The sequence below is a fragment of the Gobius niger genome, assembly GCF_951799975.1.
Source record: "Gobius niger genome assembly, chromosome: 16".
In the NCBI taxonomy this organism is placed as follows: Eukaryota; Metazoa; Chordata; class Actinopteri; order Gobiiformes; family Gobiidae; genus Gobius; species Gobius niger.
Window position 1 is genome coordinate 21,969,448 of NC_136867.1, and position 17,626 is coordinate 21,987,073.

The following is a 17,626-nucleotide window of genomic DNA, read 5'->3' on the forward strand; positions in this document are numbered from 1 at the left end:
CGGCAAATGTAATGTAAGTGGTGTTTCACTCACACAAATTTTACACATAGTTTTAGAAACTAGAAGGTCTTGGCTTTCAAATGAGGCATCACACTGGCATATAGGCTGTAAGCTCTTCTGTTTACGCTTTGAGATTTGGATCTGCATAATTGCTAACCTTAATCCTAACCTTAAACTGGCAGATAACAGGTTAAAAGTAACACAACATTGTCCAGGAGGAAGGAGGACATTCATTATCAGGTTTCATATGAGTTTAACCTCTTAACCCCCACTTTAACTGAGCACCAGTTTGGCTTTATCCAAATCTAAAAGCTTATTTCAAAAAAAGGCAAAAAAAAACGCAGCAGTGCCAAGAAAGTGACAAAAACAACAATAATACAACAAAAAAGTGACAAAAAACACGAGAAAATGTGACAAAAAAGTCACGATCAGTTTTGTAGGCCTTAGCTTTCAAATGAGGCGTTACACTGTTGCTCTCCAGTCCAGAACCTTTTTGATTTGGGTAAAGCCGAACAAGAGCAAATGCACTTGGTTAAGGCGGGGAAAGAGAAGCCACTAACACTTCAGCTTCTCAGAACTAAATAATGAGTAACATTGCAGCAGCATTCGCCATAGAAGCGGCATTTCAAATTGGATTGTTTTTCTTTTTAAGTACAGTATGTGCCTCTCCTGCATCGCGGCAAAAAAAAAAAAAGGGAGAAAAAAAAAGCCACTCTAGCGTCCCGTGTACACACAAAGTAAAATAGTAAAATATCAAGCGTCAAACAACCAAAAAAGTGGCGCCATCACCCCCTCTGTCACTCACTCGCGCTCCAAACCCCACACTTATTTCCCGACACAAGAATGAAATTTTCGCGTATCCCTCTGTGACCTGGGGGAACGTGGCTGAGCGCGAACACTTGATCTGGCCACCCGCTGCTTTCTGATGGAAAGATTTGCTTTTTAATACAATCGTCACTCCTCCCACCTGGATATGCCATGCCAAGACAAATCCCAGCAGCGCGCGACTCCCGAAACCTGACAGAGCTTAAAAATTCCCCTATTACCGTCGTCGTCGTCCCCCCCCCCTTAAAATATCCAGCCGCACTAACTCCCCGACAATAGTGGAAATGCTAATCACGTCTCTCGGCGGCTTACAGGGAGCAGGGACAAAAAAAAACAGAAGAAAAAAAAAAACCAGAGCAATATGGACGCTTTGGTGCATGTGTGAAGTGAGAGGGGAGAAGAAAGGGGAAAGATGCACTGCAGAAACAGGCATATGTTCCTGTTTTAATCCTAATTTGTGGAGGTTTCACTGGTTTACAATGAATTAAGGGTGTATTATTTGGCTTTTTTAGATTAGATTTGCGAGTTTTAAAAAATGGCAATTTGGTTCACACGTTTAAAGGGACTATAGGGAGTTTAAAAATGTTTAAAAAAAAAGTATTTTCCTCCCTCTACATGTTCCAGCCATGTCCTAATGTGTAGAATGAGCTCAGACCTGTTCACCACAACTGCCTCTAAAATCCTGCGCTGTCACTCAAAAAGGGCCCGAATTGCCGTCGTGCACGAGCTTAATATAGAAGGTGCAGTTACACGTATGGCCTGAGGTGGCAGTAGTGAGTATAAAATGGCCAACTTGCATCCAGACCCTTTAAAAACACGTCGAGGAGCAGTGACTTCATCTTTTAACCCACACCTGAACCCAGCACATTTTCTCCCGTTCGGCTTTTAACAGATCTCGGAAAAAAAAGTGTCAAAATAGCGATGAAAGCGAGGATGAAAACATGACGAAAACATGACAATAGAGCGACTAAAACATTGCCAGAAATAACACGATAAAAAAAAGCGGCGACAACAACATGACTAAAGAGTGATGGAAAATACGACGGATAATAGATGAAAACGCAACAAAAATGCAGATAAAAAAAGAGACAAAAACATGGCAAAAACGCTATCCAGTGGAGAAGCTTTTTCGACTTGGGCAAAGCCGAACCGGAGATGAACATGTTTGAGTGATGACTGATATGTGCAGCAGTGGAACAAACAGATTTCGCAGTCAGTCTAACTGTGATTTCAATTGAATTACCCTCTTAGCCCCCCACCTGAGTGCTACATTTTCTACAGTTTGGCTTTACCCAAATCTAAAAGCTTCTAAAGTAAAAAAAAAAAAAAAAAAAAAACGAGGGTGAAAATAACAAAAAAGGCAACAAAAGAGCGACGAAAACATAATTAAAAGGGGATGATGCTAAGACAAAAAAAAGAGCAACAAAAATGTGCCGGAAAAGAAACAATAACACAAATAAAACATGACAAAAACACGATAAAAAAGCGTCAAAAAAAGCAGGAAAAAAGCGGTGAAGAAAGTAGCAAAAAGTGACAACAAAAAAGACGAAAACACAAACAAAAAAGCTTAAAAAATGTGACAAATACACGGCGACAACCAAACATAAATGTCACGATCAGCTTTGTAGGTCTTAGCTTTCAAATTAGGCCTGCAACTACGCCAATTCTTTTGTAATCGCTTGGCTGTGAATGGTGTAGGAATTTTTTTTTTAAATTTTTTATCACATACTGCTAAAGTGGCGCTGCTTGAGGACGTGTTGATGGAGTAGCTCAGTACAGACAATAATCTGCTCTATTGCAATATATGTGGTATTTCCGCACTTAGAACTATATCACTTTGTCACTGTATCACTTTATACACCTACACAATATGTAAATCCAATCCCATTCTTTTGTCAATTGTTGTCGTCTTACCATATTTTACCTCTTATTTTTTATCTTATTGATTTATTTTAATATTCTTATGCATGCCCCTAAAGCCTTATAGTTTAAAGCTTATTTTTATCTAAACTCTGTGTTATATGTGTTATATGTTTCTATGTTTAATGTTGCACGTCTCACCACGAAAAAATCCTAGTTTGTGAACCTGTTTACAAACAATGGCAATAAAAACTATTCTGATTCTGAATAAACTTAAAGTAGATGTTTGTTGGAGGCTCTTGGCGCTAATTCTGCTTCTGATTGGATGAGACACAGACGGACATTCATGAAATTTACAATGTACAAAACACTACAGACCCTAACTATAAAAACAAAGTAGGTTTTCATCAAAAATACTGCTCTATTTGAGTCTGTGTGAACCAGAAAACGATTAATCGATTACTAAAAGAGTTGTCGACTATTTCAATAAGCGATTAGTCGGCGATTAATCGATTAGTTGTTTCAGCCCTATTTCAAGGGTTCAGGTATTTTTTTTACCTGTGGTAGCGCCACCATGATATAACATTTGTATAATAATCCTTGAACAAGGTAACAGTAAAGTTGAATGTATTAATCTCTGAATGGGGAACTGGGGGTGGGATTAAATATGTTATATTCCTCCCACTCAATCATCATGTTTACATACTGTATACTGTACTTTCTGTGCCATTGCCTGAAATAAATGAATGAATGAATGAAAATGAAAAAAATAAAAAATGAAATGAGGTGCTCCTCTGGCCTATAGGCTGTATGCTCCAGTTGAGAAGCTTTCGATTTGGGTTAAGCGGTTAAGGATATGATAATAATAATAAGAATAAGAATATCATAACAAGAATAAGATATGGTTAAATATTAGTTGAGTGTGTTTAACATTTTAACCTGGATATCAAATGGGGTCAAACGAGTTCATAACTAAACTAAAGCTGAAATATTACTTTGTGTTGCAAGTGTGCGGCCGTAGAAAAATAGAGAGGCGTAAGATTCCAGCGAAGTTTAGGCATCAATGACACACACAATCACCCAAACCACGGTGAAAAAATCTTTTAAAAAAAGCCTTCTGAAATCTGGCACATCTCGTCGCTCGACTTTCGCCGGAGGAAACGTTTCAAAAAAAAAAAAAAAAAAAAGTAAATAAATAAATCGGACTTAATCGTGTAAACATTGCGGCAGACAAACGGCAAAAACAACCACTGCAAACAAAAATAAAACAACTTTGGAAGCTGCGCACGGATCGCCTTCAGAGTTAATTTTAAAGTAAGCATTCCGCTCCTTGGAGATTTTAATTAATGCTTTAATATGCAAATAAGTTAGCGGAGATAAAATCATGACAAACAGATGGCAAGTGCGGGTAATTATTTTGCGAATCCAGCAGGGGCATGTATTAAAGTTATGGCATCGTTTTCCTCGGGCCTTTGCCGCCGACGGAAGGTGCAATCGAGAGGAGAGATAGAAAGAGAGAGAGAGAGAGAGAGAGAGGGAGAGGGAGCGCTTACGAACTGCGACTTTAGTTTGGAATCCGAGTGACAAATTTGTGACCACACAGCGCCGGGATAAATAAGAAAAAAGGACAACTTGTTTATGATGGAGAGCTCGTCAAGTCGCCGCTATCTCTTAATTATCGGTTAGACGGCGGTGAGAGTCATTTGAACGCTCGCCGTGTGGGGAAAAAAGAGTCAAGAGTCTGTTGTGCCACTGAGGATGAATGAATGAAATAATACGTTTGTGTGTTAAGTGTAAATGCTAAAACCGGAGCCTGTTGAGATGAAGATGTGAAGAGAGCTACATGTGATGTGATGTACGAGCTTTCAACAAAGTGAAAAGGAGTTATATGAAAATAGTATTGACCTAAATATGTTTTATGTTCCTTGGGATAACTGGAACCAGAACAGACATGGCATGGATCCACCATAGGACTTGGAATCAATGATACTATGAAATATTAAATATGTCCCAATATGGCAGCACTGCATTAACTGGTATGTTGATAATCTACTGAAAACTTCAACAGTTTAGGATAAAACAAAATATATCCAAACAAGCCTCACCTGTTGTAGCTTAGGGCTCATCATCAACCTGTTATGACAAGGTGTGACTAAAGTAGAAATATAAATGTCAACTTAAAGGGGCTAGATGCAAGTTTGCCATTTTATACTCACTACTGCCATCTCAGGTCATACGTGTAACTGCACCTTCTATATGAAGCTTGTGCATGACGGCACTTCGGACCCGAACACCTTTTTGAGTGACAGTTCATAATTTTTTGAGGCAGTTGTGGTGAACAGGTCTGAGCTCAATCTACACATTAGGACATGGCTGGAACATGTAGGGGGAGGAAAATACATTATTTTACATTTTTTAAACTGTGTATAGTCCCTTTCAGACATTTGCAGTTTATCATGTCAAAACACTTAAAGGAACAGCGCAACATTTTGGACTATACTGTTGCCATCAGTACAAAACATGCTCCTAATGGGCGGCTTAATACAGAAAATTCTATTTCTGCAGTGTGTAGTCAAAGAATGAATTTGGATGAGGACCTAACTTATTAAAATGTCAAATTCTGCTGACTTTAGAGTCCATCTCCATGGAGACGAGCAGGAGACGTACCCACTTCCAGTAAAGTCACAGTCATGTCTTAGGAGAGCTGAGCAAAAGCATATGTTTGTACATTTATGATGTATTTTTCAATAATGAAAGTATCTGTCATAAAATAAATGCTTGTATTTCAATTTCATTTATTGGGTAAAATTTTACGTAGTGTGGCTTTAAATATCCAGTAATTCATGATTGATCATACAGAGTACTTCACTATCAAAAGTATTTAGTATCAGAAATTTTAGGCAAGTGGCAATGAGAACCAGTGAATTAAGTGACATAATGATAATGTACTTTTGTGAAACATGCAGATTTTCCTACCACTTGATTGAACAATTCAGCCATCTTTAAAGGCCCTATACATGATTTTTCTACATTCATAGAATGGAATTTGTTTTGTCCTCCTTCAGTATATTGTTAACTCCGTATTTGTGCTTATAAACTCATCGCTGTCAAGAATTTGGAAGTTAGAAATGTGCTAGGAAAGTTAAGAATGAGTTTGGACACAACTAAGAAGTGAGGGGCACTAAAATGGAATAAAATAAAAATGGTTTGTAACTAGAGCGAAGGCCTTTGGATAACTGGAACTAGAACAAACATGACATGGATACACCAGGGAGTCACTGATACTCTGATACACTGATGCTTCAATACATCATAATATGGCAGCACTGTATTAACTGAAAACCCCAACATGCTCAGTTGTTACCTCCCTCTGGTATTTGAGTCCGCTCACCTGCTCCAGAGGAGGGTCCTGGTCCATGTCGAGCTGCAGCAGGGAGCGGTTGATTCTCAGGGCCAAACACAGAGCCATCAGACCCCCGACCCTCACCTCATTCTGACACACGTCCAGCCTCTGGAGGTGACGGCTCTCTGCCAGAACCTCAGCCAACGCCACCGCACCTACAACATACAGATATGCCACAAAACATACCATCCAGCAGGGGTTTGCAACCTTTTTATACCTGTGAGATACTTTGACATAACAAAAATGCAGATGCTTTGTGGAGTTCATTCTGGAGAGACAGAAGCCAAAGTTTCCTCTTTATACCTCACTGTGTTTTCAGATCAGAATATAAAAGTGAGTAGTTTGTTATTCTTACATTTCTCCCTAAATTGGACATAAAATGTGGTCTTAAATTGTTTTGACGTGCACAACGATCAGAATGAATCTTGGACCATTCCTCTTTATAAAACTGCTGCAGTTCAGCCAGATTCAAGGGGTGTACTCACTTATCCCACGCTGTCCTGTGAATGTTCACAAGTTATGCTGAATAAAAATATGATAAAATGTAAATGTTTGGGTGGTATTAGTTTAAGCAGACACTGTTAACTCAGTTTTTAGATTTTAATAAAGATCAGTTTTATGACCAATTCAGGCAGAAATGTAAGGAATTCCAAACGGTGCACTCACTTTTTCCTCCCCCTGTAAGTAGCAAGTAACTAACGATAGTCCCAACCTACCGGTGTTACATGAATGTGCAATCAAGACACTTTCATGAGATTGTCTTACCTTCACATGTGATATTGGCTTGAGCCAGGCCAAGCTGCTGGAGTGAGCAGTTTGCCATGAGGGGCTCTCTGATGACGTGGATCCCCTCGTTCCCCAGGGCGTTTTCACCCAAGTCTAGCACCTGCAGCACCCGCAGCACTGGCTACACAAGCAAAACAAATTACGCATGGTAAGAAAACAATACAGTGAGACTGTAGTATCACAAATATAGTTGCATCCCTTGTTGAAACCGTCTAAAAAAGTGAGTGTAGTAGGGAATAGACTGTCTGGTGCCCCCTCTGCAGTCCCCACATTTCCAGTCGGAGAAGCTTTAATCATCATTATTATTATGCGGTGATTATTATTCCATTCCAAACTGTTTTCCCCCTCTCTTGTTAAAACGCTCAGAACTTGTGTTACGTGTCTCCGGAGCCACATTAGCGTCGAAGGTTGATTAGCTGGAGCGTGAAGCTGTGGGAGTTTTTGTCTGCACTAGGGGCCTTACTTTGCCCCAACAGCGCGCACCACCCACCGCTTTTTGCTTGGCCACCTCCTCTGGTCACCGCTTTGGAAGAGCGGATCACGGGGGCGGAAAAGCAAGCCACGGAAGACGACATCCAGCGAGTGTCTTCTCAGATAATTTGCACTGCGGTGACAACAAATCCTTTTTTTTTTTTTTTCCTCACCCCCTTTTTTCGTGTGACAGAGTATAGCTTTTGGGGCAAGGAAAGAGGCAGGAGAGGAGACGAGGAAGCAGAGGGTCTCAAAAGGATATGCACAGGGGATAATAGCAGACAATTAAAGAGGCGAGTGCGTGGTTGAGAGTGCGTGAGAGTCAAGCATGGCTGAAGCCTGTCAAACGTAAAAACCGCGGGAGGGTTGGAGTGAGAAGTTTGAGGGGGGTAGCAGCGAGTGTGAAGCCACCGCAGAAACACAGCGAGCGTTCACACATGACACGCTGGCGAGAAGGCACCAGAAATGTAAGCACAAAACAGCCGTCGACAATACCCCTTCTTAATGAAAAAAGTGCAGAAATAAACAACTTGCACGGTGCTAGAGGGGGCACACGATGGGAATTCTTCAACTCGAACTCTTCAAGTTTTCAAGTAAGTTATAATGCTGCCTAGTAAAAGACATGGCTCGAGCTTGTCTCCAATCAATAGCATCAATAAAGTTCAATATTATGGTTTACTGACTCTTTATGGTTTCTAGTGTTCCAAAGGGGCGGAAAATTCCCAATACATTTTCCGAAATGTAAAACCGTCAAAATGCTCAATCTCTTAACTCCCGCCTTAACCGAGTGCATTTCCTCCCATTTGGCTTGATCCAAATCCAAAAGCTTCTCGGCTGGACCAGCGATTAAATATGAGCGTGGTAGGCATTTTACGTTTTAAACAAATGATAAGAATACTATGATCGGCTAAAAACAATGTTCATAAACAGGGCATTGCTTCTCTTGCGCTGTAACAGATCTATCATTTTATAAAACCGTGTTAGAGGCCTGGATGCATCAGCTGTTGCCTACCATTCACCAAAACATCCGGCGAAAATTGCGGAAGTAAACAGTGACAGTGATCGCTCGTATAAAAAGGTGTACTCACTTATTCCACGCTGTCCTGTGAATGTTTACATGTTATGGCCAATAAGACTATTATGACATGTAATTGTTTGGGTGGTATCAGTTTAAGCAGACACTGTTTGTTTACTCATTTTTGTGATATGAAGCCTAGGCATTAAGTCAACCTGGGAGACTAATTTCAGCACCACCGACCTCCAGCCAATGATCGCTTCCGTGAGGGCCACACCTCCACCTCAACCCATCAGTGTAAGAGCCGCACCTCCATGGCAGCCAATCATCATCCTCGGTCCTGCTTTTAAGCCACCAGCAATCATGGATATTCGCTTTCCAGCTGTGCTGTGACCCGCCTCCACCGTCCATCTCCACCTCTCCTACCCACGGCTTCTCCCTGCTGCCTCTCCACGGGTCTCTATACCACCACCAGTGTCCAGGCTCCGGGGAAGACATCCCTAACTCTGAGTGTTCGTCCATTCGGACATTAACACATACATCGATGTCTACTGCCGGGGTCTGATCGCCAAAACAATCCATGCAAATAAATCGTCCTAATTGCTGCTTTTGTCTGTTTGAGTCTATCCAGGTTGAATTTAATAAAGACCAGACGACATTTTATGACCAGTTTAGGTAAAAATGTAGGAAATTCCTCCCACTGTAAAGTGTCTTTGAATGTTCCAGGAAAACACTACATAAAACTGATGCATTTAGTCTTTAATACACACTGTTTACAATTCAAAGCCTAAATTTCATTCCTTTGCAATTAGAGAGTGGCAGATTCAAGTGTTCTTAATGAAAGCGCCCCCTTGCCCTGGAGGACCTTTTGATACATGGACAATATCACACCTGACAACACCAATGACTAAGTGCCCAAGTGTTTGAAGAAGGCATTATATTGGACCAGTAAAGGTTATGAAATGTGCAGTACTGATGTATGATAATAACCGAGACTGGTTTCAAAAGTAAATTGATGGAAAAATATCTCTCCGGCCTTCGTCTTTGTGCCCAGCGAGTCAAGAGGACACAGCAAAAGTGCGGCTACACCATTCAGAAAGGTTAATAACAGCTCTGCACTTCATCATATTCGACAAGACCAGCTTTAATTATCATCATTACGGCCCGCAAGGACATCTACTTATCTCAGTGACTGGCAGGCCACAAGAGCGCCCCTCCTTAGCACGCATCTATTATTGAATCAAACTGTTCCTTCTTTTGGTACCGCTGAATTCGACAGGGGAAGTGAGTGTACGCCGTGTGTGTGTGTGTGTGTGTGTGTGTGTGTGTGTAAGCCTTTAATTTCTAGCCTTTTGACTTGTACAATGGCCACTCACATGACAGTAAGGTGCAGTTTATGGTGCCAATCAGGCGGAAGGAATGCATGTTATTAGGAGTGTACAGGAGTGAAAAAAAAGAAACGCGGAGGAGGGACATTTTTAGAGAGAGGATGAAGCAGCCCAGTGCTTTTAATTGTCTCAACACCAGATGAAGCAGGTTTCAAATGGACAAGAGATGAGCAGAGTCTATAGAGCTCAAGCATAAGCGTACAGGATATGAAAACGAAGAGTGAATTTTTGAGCGGAGAAACAAAAACATAAGTTGGATTAGACAGTTTTAAGTGTTCGGTGAACTGCAGCTGTTAATTTGCACCTTGTCACCACACGTGAGATTAAGGAGTATGGAATGAGCAGGTGTTGCTCGAGATATTAAAAAGTGATACAGAAAACTGGTTTGGTGTAAGTAAAGATTTAGAGTTTGTGGAGACGGCCGCAAAATTCAGTCAAAACATCTTATAGTCTTATTTTCCTTGATCAAAGAATTTGAACTGCGACCAGTCAAATTGTATTTTCAAATGAATTTGAAATAGGGATGCACCGATCCGATACCGGTATCAGATATTGGAGCCGATACTGTTTGAGTGCCGATAGAGTTTGAATGTCAATACTGGGAAAAATTCAATATTGGGTATCGGAAACAAATATCCGATAGTGGCTACTAATCAAGGCTAGGACAGGATCGCCTGATTAAATATAGCCCCTGCTGGATTGGCTAAGTGTTTGTATTTAAGTTTATGAAATGCAATAATTCATGTTATGGTAAATGGACTTAACTTATATAGCACTTTTCTACCTAAGGAACCAGTCACCCATTCACACTCTCATTTATACACCAATGTACGCAGACACTGGAGGCAAGTAGGGTGAAGTGTCTTGCCCAAGGACACAACGACAGTCTGCATTTGTGGGAGCTGGGATTCGAACCCATGAGCTTCTGATCATTTTGTCTTTATAATGCACAAATTGTAATGATCTGATCACTTTGCTCATCACTATGCTGTGAGTTAATTTAGCTAAACTAATAGGCTATCATATCCCCAAGTATAATTAGTAGAAAAGTGATCCTTGAGTATAATGTTTTTCACAATGGAGGAAAGAGGTCACTCACTTTTTTCATTCACAGCAGCCCCTTTTAAGAAAGTCTCTTGGTATCAGTTAATATTGGATATCGGCAGCCACTCAAAGCCCAAGCATCGGTATCGGAGGCAAAAAAAAAGCTGGATTGGTGCATCTCTAGTTTCAAATCCGATTACATTTCTTTACCAGTGCTTTGGTGAGATGGACCATGCCCTTTGCCGTTATTTGGTTGTTCCTGAGTATCAGCACTTTCAGCCCGGCCGCCTGCCACCTGAGGCCGTCACAAAGCTCCTCCAAACCTGCAAAAGTCAGACATTTTTACTTGTTGATCTTCAATGACAGCCTTCATCTCATTTTGCAATCTGAATATCACTGGCAGATGTTTAGTGAGAGCGTTTCTTTAGTTACTGCGGGCGTCTGTGATCTTTTCTATACAGTAAGTTTGAATAAATTAGACAATATTTAAGATGGACATGATGACCCCTCCCACATAGTTTACCGTGAAAGAAGTTGCTATAAAAAAACAAAACTAAATTGACATATACAGAGATACACCTTGATAAAATGAATGGCTGAACATCTGCCTGTTTGTTTATTTGATTTACACTGTGTGGAAAAGCAAAAAGGTGTGAAACATTTCCATAAAAATTAGTATAAACTTCTAACCACACTTTTTTCATGTCCACATGCACATTAAAGAACACTTGTCAGAGAATAGTTACGATATAAATGAACTTTGTGTAAATTGAAATTACCAGCATCGGCAATCAAGTTGTTGCTGAGTTCGAGTTTGCGCAGCGTGTCGTTGTAGCGGAGCAGGTCTCCGAGCTGCAGTGCATCCTGGAAGCTGTTGAGCAGGTTGTGGGTGAGGTGGAGCTCTTGGAGATTTCTGTTGGACTTCAGTGCAGTAACTATTACATAAACACGAACAAAATGCAATGATGATGTGATGAATGGCTTATAATAAATGAATGAATGATGTCACTTAGAAGTAGGGCTGCACAAAATACCTATACATATTGCCGCATTTTCTGGACTACAAGTCGCAATTTTTTCCATAGTTTGGCTGGAGGTGCGACTTATACTCAGGTGCGAGTTATATATAAAAATATATAATTTCACCACAAAAGAGAACTCTAGGATTTTGCACCAGTATCTGCTGCTCCTGTACGGTTGTAAAATGACAAATACAGTACTTACTTACTGCACCACTGAACATTTTAAAAACGGTGAAGTTTGGAGTGAGCGAGAAACTTGTGAGGGACTGGTGAAAAGCGGAGGTTACTTTTACATCAATGAAGAAAGCAAAAAAAGTTAATTGCGGGCTAAAAGCTAGAGGAACGAGTTCGCAAATGGGTGCTTGAACAACGTGCAGCCAGGAGAGGCTTGACAACTTGACATCTCGTACAGTTAAGAGTATAAGTCTGGTGCGACTTATACTGCAGAGCGACTTATAGTCCGGAAAACATGGAAGGTAACACATGAGCCCCACTATCTCAAAATCACTGAGGACTTCCACCTGACTGAGATTCACTAAATGTTTTTTTTTAGAGAGGAGGCACTTCTATCCTGAGGCTATTAGACTGTTAAATCAAGCTGACCCCTAGCTCCCACCTCCTCCCTTATTTGTTGCTATTGCAGCCGGACGGTACAAAGCAAAATTTCAATGTGTGTGCATGTGTGTGTCCTAATTTATGCCAATTTTAGTCCAAATCTAGCATTTAAATTTTGCTATGACACAATTAGATTAAAGAAAACCAAACAATGAATTTTAATGGAATGTGCTGTGTTGAAATATTCAATTTAGTTAACAAATCATACATTGTTCCCCCACATATTGTGAAGCCCTACTCAGTCAGTATTGCAATGAATGCCCAATGTGAAAGAGTTGACGGGATGAAGATCTCCCACTGGAGGCATAAACGCTGATGGTGGGGAGGATGGACACTGAGGCGGCTGGTGGTTCTACTGCTGGCCAGATGTGGGAGAGAATGAATGTCTTCTGTGATTGACTGATCGCAGCAGCAGGCAGCCTACCATCAGATATTTTTTTGGGAAAAAAGAGATTCTGAATTTCAAGATAAAAGTAAAAGAAGTGACAAAGAACAGCATGAAATGTATCTCGAAACGTGTGTAAAAGTCTAATATTAAGTTTGAGTTTTACTTACTGTGTTTTTTTTTTTTACTGCTATACCATTTAATGACATTGTTAAGTTGTCAATTGAAAATAATGTCATAAAAGATCGAGATGAGGAATGGATGTTTATGATTCTGTACTTCTTTGTCCACCCACTGCCTCGCAAATACACTGTAGCCTTAAGCTATAGTTACGGACAGGACTTAGCCCAGAATGACCCCTTGTGGGAATGAGGCAAAGTGGATAAATAATGATTTATTTGCCATGTATATTGCTCGAGCCTGAAGTGCGGACCAGTGGGTTGTGACTGTGATGGACTGATTGATGGAAAGCGGACGCGAGCATGAAAAAGAGCGCACAGCAGGGGGCGCCGCCTGCTTCAATTATAGCAGTAAAGATGAAGTGTCCCTGTGTCTCCGTAGTGAGTCCTCAAGCCCACACACCTTTGGTCCCTCAGTCAATGCTCCTGCGATTGTCAAAGCCTGTTCATTAGTACTCCATCAAAGCTTTCAATTGTGTTTGTGGAGACAGCCTTTGTATTTGCGCGGAGTGTGCCATGGGCATTTCTGTGCACACGCGGCCGTGTTGTCCGTGTGTCGCCGGGCCCCTGCGCTGCCCTCCTGTCCTGATCGATGGGGCAGATTTGATGGAGGCTGGCGGGCTGCATGTGGAATGCCAACATTGTCATCAGTCACAGTGGGAACCAAATGGTGGAATCGGTGGGATTGATCCGGTCGACTCCGCCGCGAGCGCCCAATCCCGCAATCACAGGCCCCTCCGATCGAAAGCAATGATCCTGAGCCGGGACCCCCTGTTGGGAAGGGAAGGGGAGGGAGCAGGGAGCCAGGCGTGTGTGGGGCGGCGGAGGAGTGTAGGTGGGGCCGGCTTCTGAGACCCGAAAATATCAAAGAGATCCAGGACGTGGTGCAAAATGTTGGTTTGAGGAACAAGGGGCTGTTGGGACAAGTGGGCAGCCCACTGTGTCCATTTGGATCTGTCTCTGCTCCCAGCGGAGGAGAGATGAGAGATGGCACTTGACGCTGATTTTTCTTTTTGTGTAACAATAAAGTAAATTGAAAATTAAATATATTTTTATTCAGTGGAGACGCAAGCACATTTTGGCAGCACTGCACAATAATAGCTGTCTAATTGTGGCTTCAATCTTCTATGTTGTCATACTACCCAAAAGGAAATGCCGCAGTTTTGTTTTCATGCAAAGAGTCAATAATAGGTAACAATAAATTCATTAGTATATGTTTATATTAATTCTAAAAAGAACAGAGACTTATGAGAGCCAAGAATACTGATTTTGGCCAGTACATAATGGTTCTGAGATCTCATTTTGGGTTCTTTGTGAAGCATTTACCCCTGAACTGGAAGCATTTGTACCAAAACCTCTCGTTTTAGGTGAATGTGTGGGTGCGTCCTGACTCCTCGCTGCCGGTGCCTTTCTGTGCAGTGGTGTGTAAAGTGACAGAGGAGAGATTAGGCCCATAATCCTGCCCGACCCGCAGAGAGAGGCGAAGGTCGAAATCTGGTCCTGCTGGCCGCACGACACAAAAGCTACTCACTCCTTCACACACAGGCGTCACGGGACAATAGGAATACTATATGTATGTGGTCGCACCTAGAGTGAATAAGGGCAGGCCGCTGAGCTTGGCATTGTCCAGGTGCAGCACGGAGAGCCGGCTGGTCAGCAGAGCTTTAGACAGAGACTGGGACGGGTATTCGACGAGAGGCACATTACACACGTCCAACCTGGAGAGGCGCATGCTCTGTAGAAGAGAGGGAAGTGTGACATGTTAGACAGAGCAAAGCAAAAAGTGAATGCAAAACTACCCAGCTGTGGAGTGATCGGGTGGACTTATATTTTATTGAATATATCCCCGATACTGATACATGTTTTAAGAATCCATAGAGGCCAATATCACATATAATCAATTTATATTTAGTACATTTCTAAACAGTGCAGCCAAATTTAACCTCTGAACCCCCACCTGAACTGAGCACATTATCTTAAGTGTGTTATTACGCAAATTTCCAAAACTTTTTGGAAAAAAAAGTCTCTAAATAGCGAAAAAAAACGAGATGAAAACGCACTGCCACAAAAGAGCAACAATAAAGCGACAAAAAATCAATGAAAAAAAAAGGTCTTAGCTTTTAAATGAGGCGTTACACTGGCCTGAAAACTCCAGTCCAGAAGCTTTAAGATTTGGGTAACGCTGAACTGGAGAAAATGTGCTTGGTTAAGGCGGGGGTTAGAGGTTAAGTATTGGTAGAATTATTGGTTGCTAAGATTTTAAAGCAGACTTGTCATACATATAAATATAAAGACATTATTGTAGGAGCCTCAGTTTTAATATTTTCTGAATTAAATAGTGGGATGCAGGCGAAAGAGCTGGTGAAGATCTTGACTGGGGCTCCTCCTACTGGCAGCTATAGGAATAATGTTCTTAAAAAATAACTTCTAGGTTGGATACGGCGCGGTTAGCAGCTCCAGCAGTACATGATAAACACACTTCAAGCACAGAACGGCAAAATCAATAATGTTGGATTATGGGCTTTAAAAATGTGGAGGACAGTTTTTGGGTTTAAACAATGACACAACTGTAATCAGGAAGTACAGGACGAGGCGCTGACACTGAAGAAGAAGAAACAGCAAAATTGAACAGCTTTGTCCGAGGATAAACTCAAAACTGTGTGAATGTTGTGAAATACTACTCCAGGTCTGTCTTTGATGAGGGAACAACGTTAAAACATGGTGTAAACCTAAAGGAAGTGCATGATATGTCCACTTTAAGACATCCACAACAGCCCTAAAGATAGATACAGACGGCATCGTGTCATAGAAGGGGGCGTGGCTTCGCCGAGAAGGAAAATAGAATCTTCTGGGAAACACAGTTTTTCACAGCCATTTTCTGGTGAAATATTGACTTATTTATCACATATAAATAAAGTACAGTCTAAATCAGATCCATATGGATGTTTATTCACAGCAGATTGTCCAGTAGAAGTGAAAAAAAAAAAAAAATCGTATCGTAGCTAGCGCTAGCATTAGCACGCTGCTAACATGTAGCTTCATGTTAGCATTCTCCGTTATTTATGTATTTATGGGCTGTTGAACTGCTTTGCTCCTCCCCATATCTTTGTATCTTTATTTATAGAAAACTACGTTCATACTTTGTTAAAGTAGTTTTTGAATAATTAGAGAAAGTTTACATTTTTCTCCAAACTATTCCCCCTTAACTGTTTTCAAACATGACCATATATGGGCAAATCCAGAGATGCCATCTATATCTATAGCCTGAAATGTTTAATTTAGTCTAAAAAAGTGAGCTGAACAAAATATCATTGCACCCTGATTCGTTAAAGTCAACTGCCAATGGACGAATAGAAAACATAATCGAGGATGACTAGATGATCACATAAAGCCTAAGTTTGTACCCAGAACAATGGAACTACGGAAGTTTCTTGAATGAAAGGCAAACCATACTTGAAAACCCCTTCTACACCGTTACATGCAATTAAAACTACGAATATAAGGACTTAAAATAACATTTCAAAAGAAAGATGTTCATATGTACAATTAGAACTTCAAACATGCGCCATAAGAAGTATTGGACAGTTGGAAAGTTCAAAGCCTATCAAATTATGCGCACTATTCATCTTTGGTAACCTCCGCGTTGTAGTTTTGTCATGTTTACAATGAGGGAACGTCTCACCCGGTCCCCGTCTCGCTCTGCCCTGTGTCTCCAATCCGTGTAATGTGCTACAAACTCACTTCCCTGAGATGTACATTATCCCCTGGAGACAGCCTACACGAAAAGATTACAATTGCTCCGCATCAGCCAACCTGCTTTATTAGATGAGCCAGGGCCCTCCAACCCGACGTAGCCATACCGCTGTTGTCAGAAATGTCGAGATGGGTTGTAGATTCGTAGTACAAAATCATATCCAGTAAGGACGCGGCACCCTGCAAGAGACAGGAAAAAAAAGTAGCGGCAAAAACATGAAGAAAGTAAGGCCACAAATTTGACAGGAACGTTATGAAGTTCTTTGGGAAAGGGGGGGAAAAAAATAGCATTTAATCTGATCCAGGGAGAAGGCCGGAATATATGAAACTGTATCGGAATTGGAAGACGAAGATGAGTGAAATAAGTTTTGCTCATAAAACTCACATTTTCTTCCAGTTGGGCTGCCTGCAGACTGATGAAATCAAAGTGCAGCGATTTGAGGACGGCTTCCAGAGCTTCACAGGAGCGGTGGTCTAATCGCTCACCTTGATGGAGCAGGCAATCAAAAGCAAGATAATTGGGAGGCTGTTTGCTAACAGGCGAAATTGCGTCGCTCTAAACGTGCTTTATCCATTTTTGAAAATTAACATTTCGGTAAAAAAAAAAAGAAAAAAAAAAAGAAGACGAAAAAAATCACGGCAAAACAACTTCCTTCAGAGGCGACGCTGTGTGTTTGTATGTTTTCTTTTAATAAGGTGCTGAGGCTTAATCAAACTCAGAGAAAGAGAATAAAGAAAACAGTTAGAGGAACACTTTTTGATTGGACTTCCAAGATTTGAAGGCTCAAAATGACATTGATTTTTCGCATGGAAGCGCTGAAAAAGATCTATAAAGTTGCAAAGTTCTGCAACAACTAAAGGCGGTTTTCTTGGATGCCAT

The 17,626-nt window shown here is 41.1% G+C and overlaps 1 protein-coding gene across 1 annotated transcript in view; it reads right to left on the minus strand.

Moving 5' to 3' along the window:
- LOC306976382 (protein phosphatase 1 regulatory subunit 37) overlaps nucleotides 1-17,626 on the minus strand; it is a gene marked incomplete at its 5' end in the record, with an annotated part of 93,620 nt that overhangs the window by 47,372 nt on the left and 28,622 nt on the right. Inside the window, 7 exons of the mRNA XM_079574299.1 lie at nucleotides 6,077-6,243; nucleotides 6,854-6,995; nucleotides 11,003-11,115; nucleotides 11,572-11,727; nucleotides 14,581-14,728; nucleotides 16,807-16,926; nucleotides 17,132-17,232. Coding sequence (XP_079430425.1) covers nucleotides 6,077-6,243; nucleotides 6,854-6,995; nucleotides 11,003-11,115; nucleotides 11,572-11,727; nucleotides 14,581-14,728; nucleotides 16,807-16,926; nucleotides 17,132-17,232 — 947 coding nt within the window. The remainder of the gene's footprint in view (nucleotides 1-6,076; nucleotides 6,244-6,853; nucleotides 6,996-11,002; nucleotides 11,116-11,571; nucleotides 11,728-14,580; nucleotides 14,729-16,806; nucleotides 16,927-17,131; nucleotides 17,233-17,626) is intronic.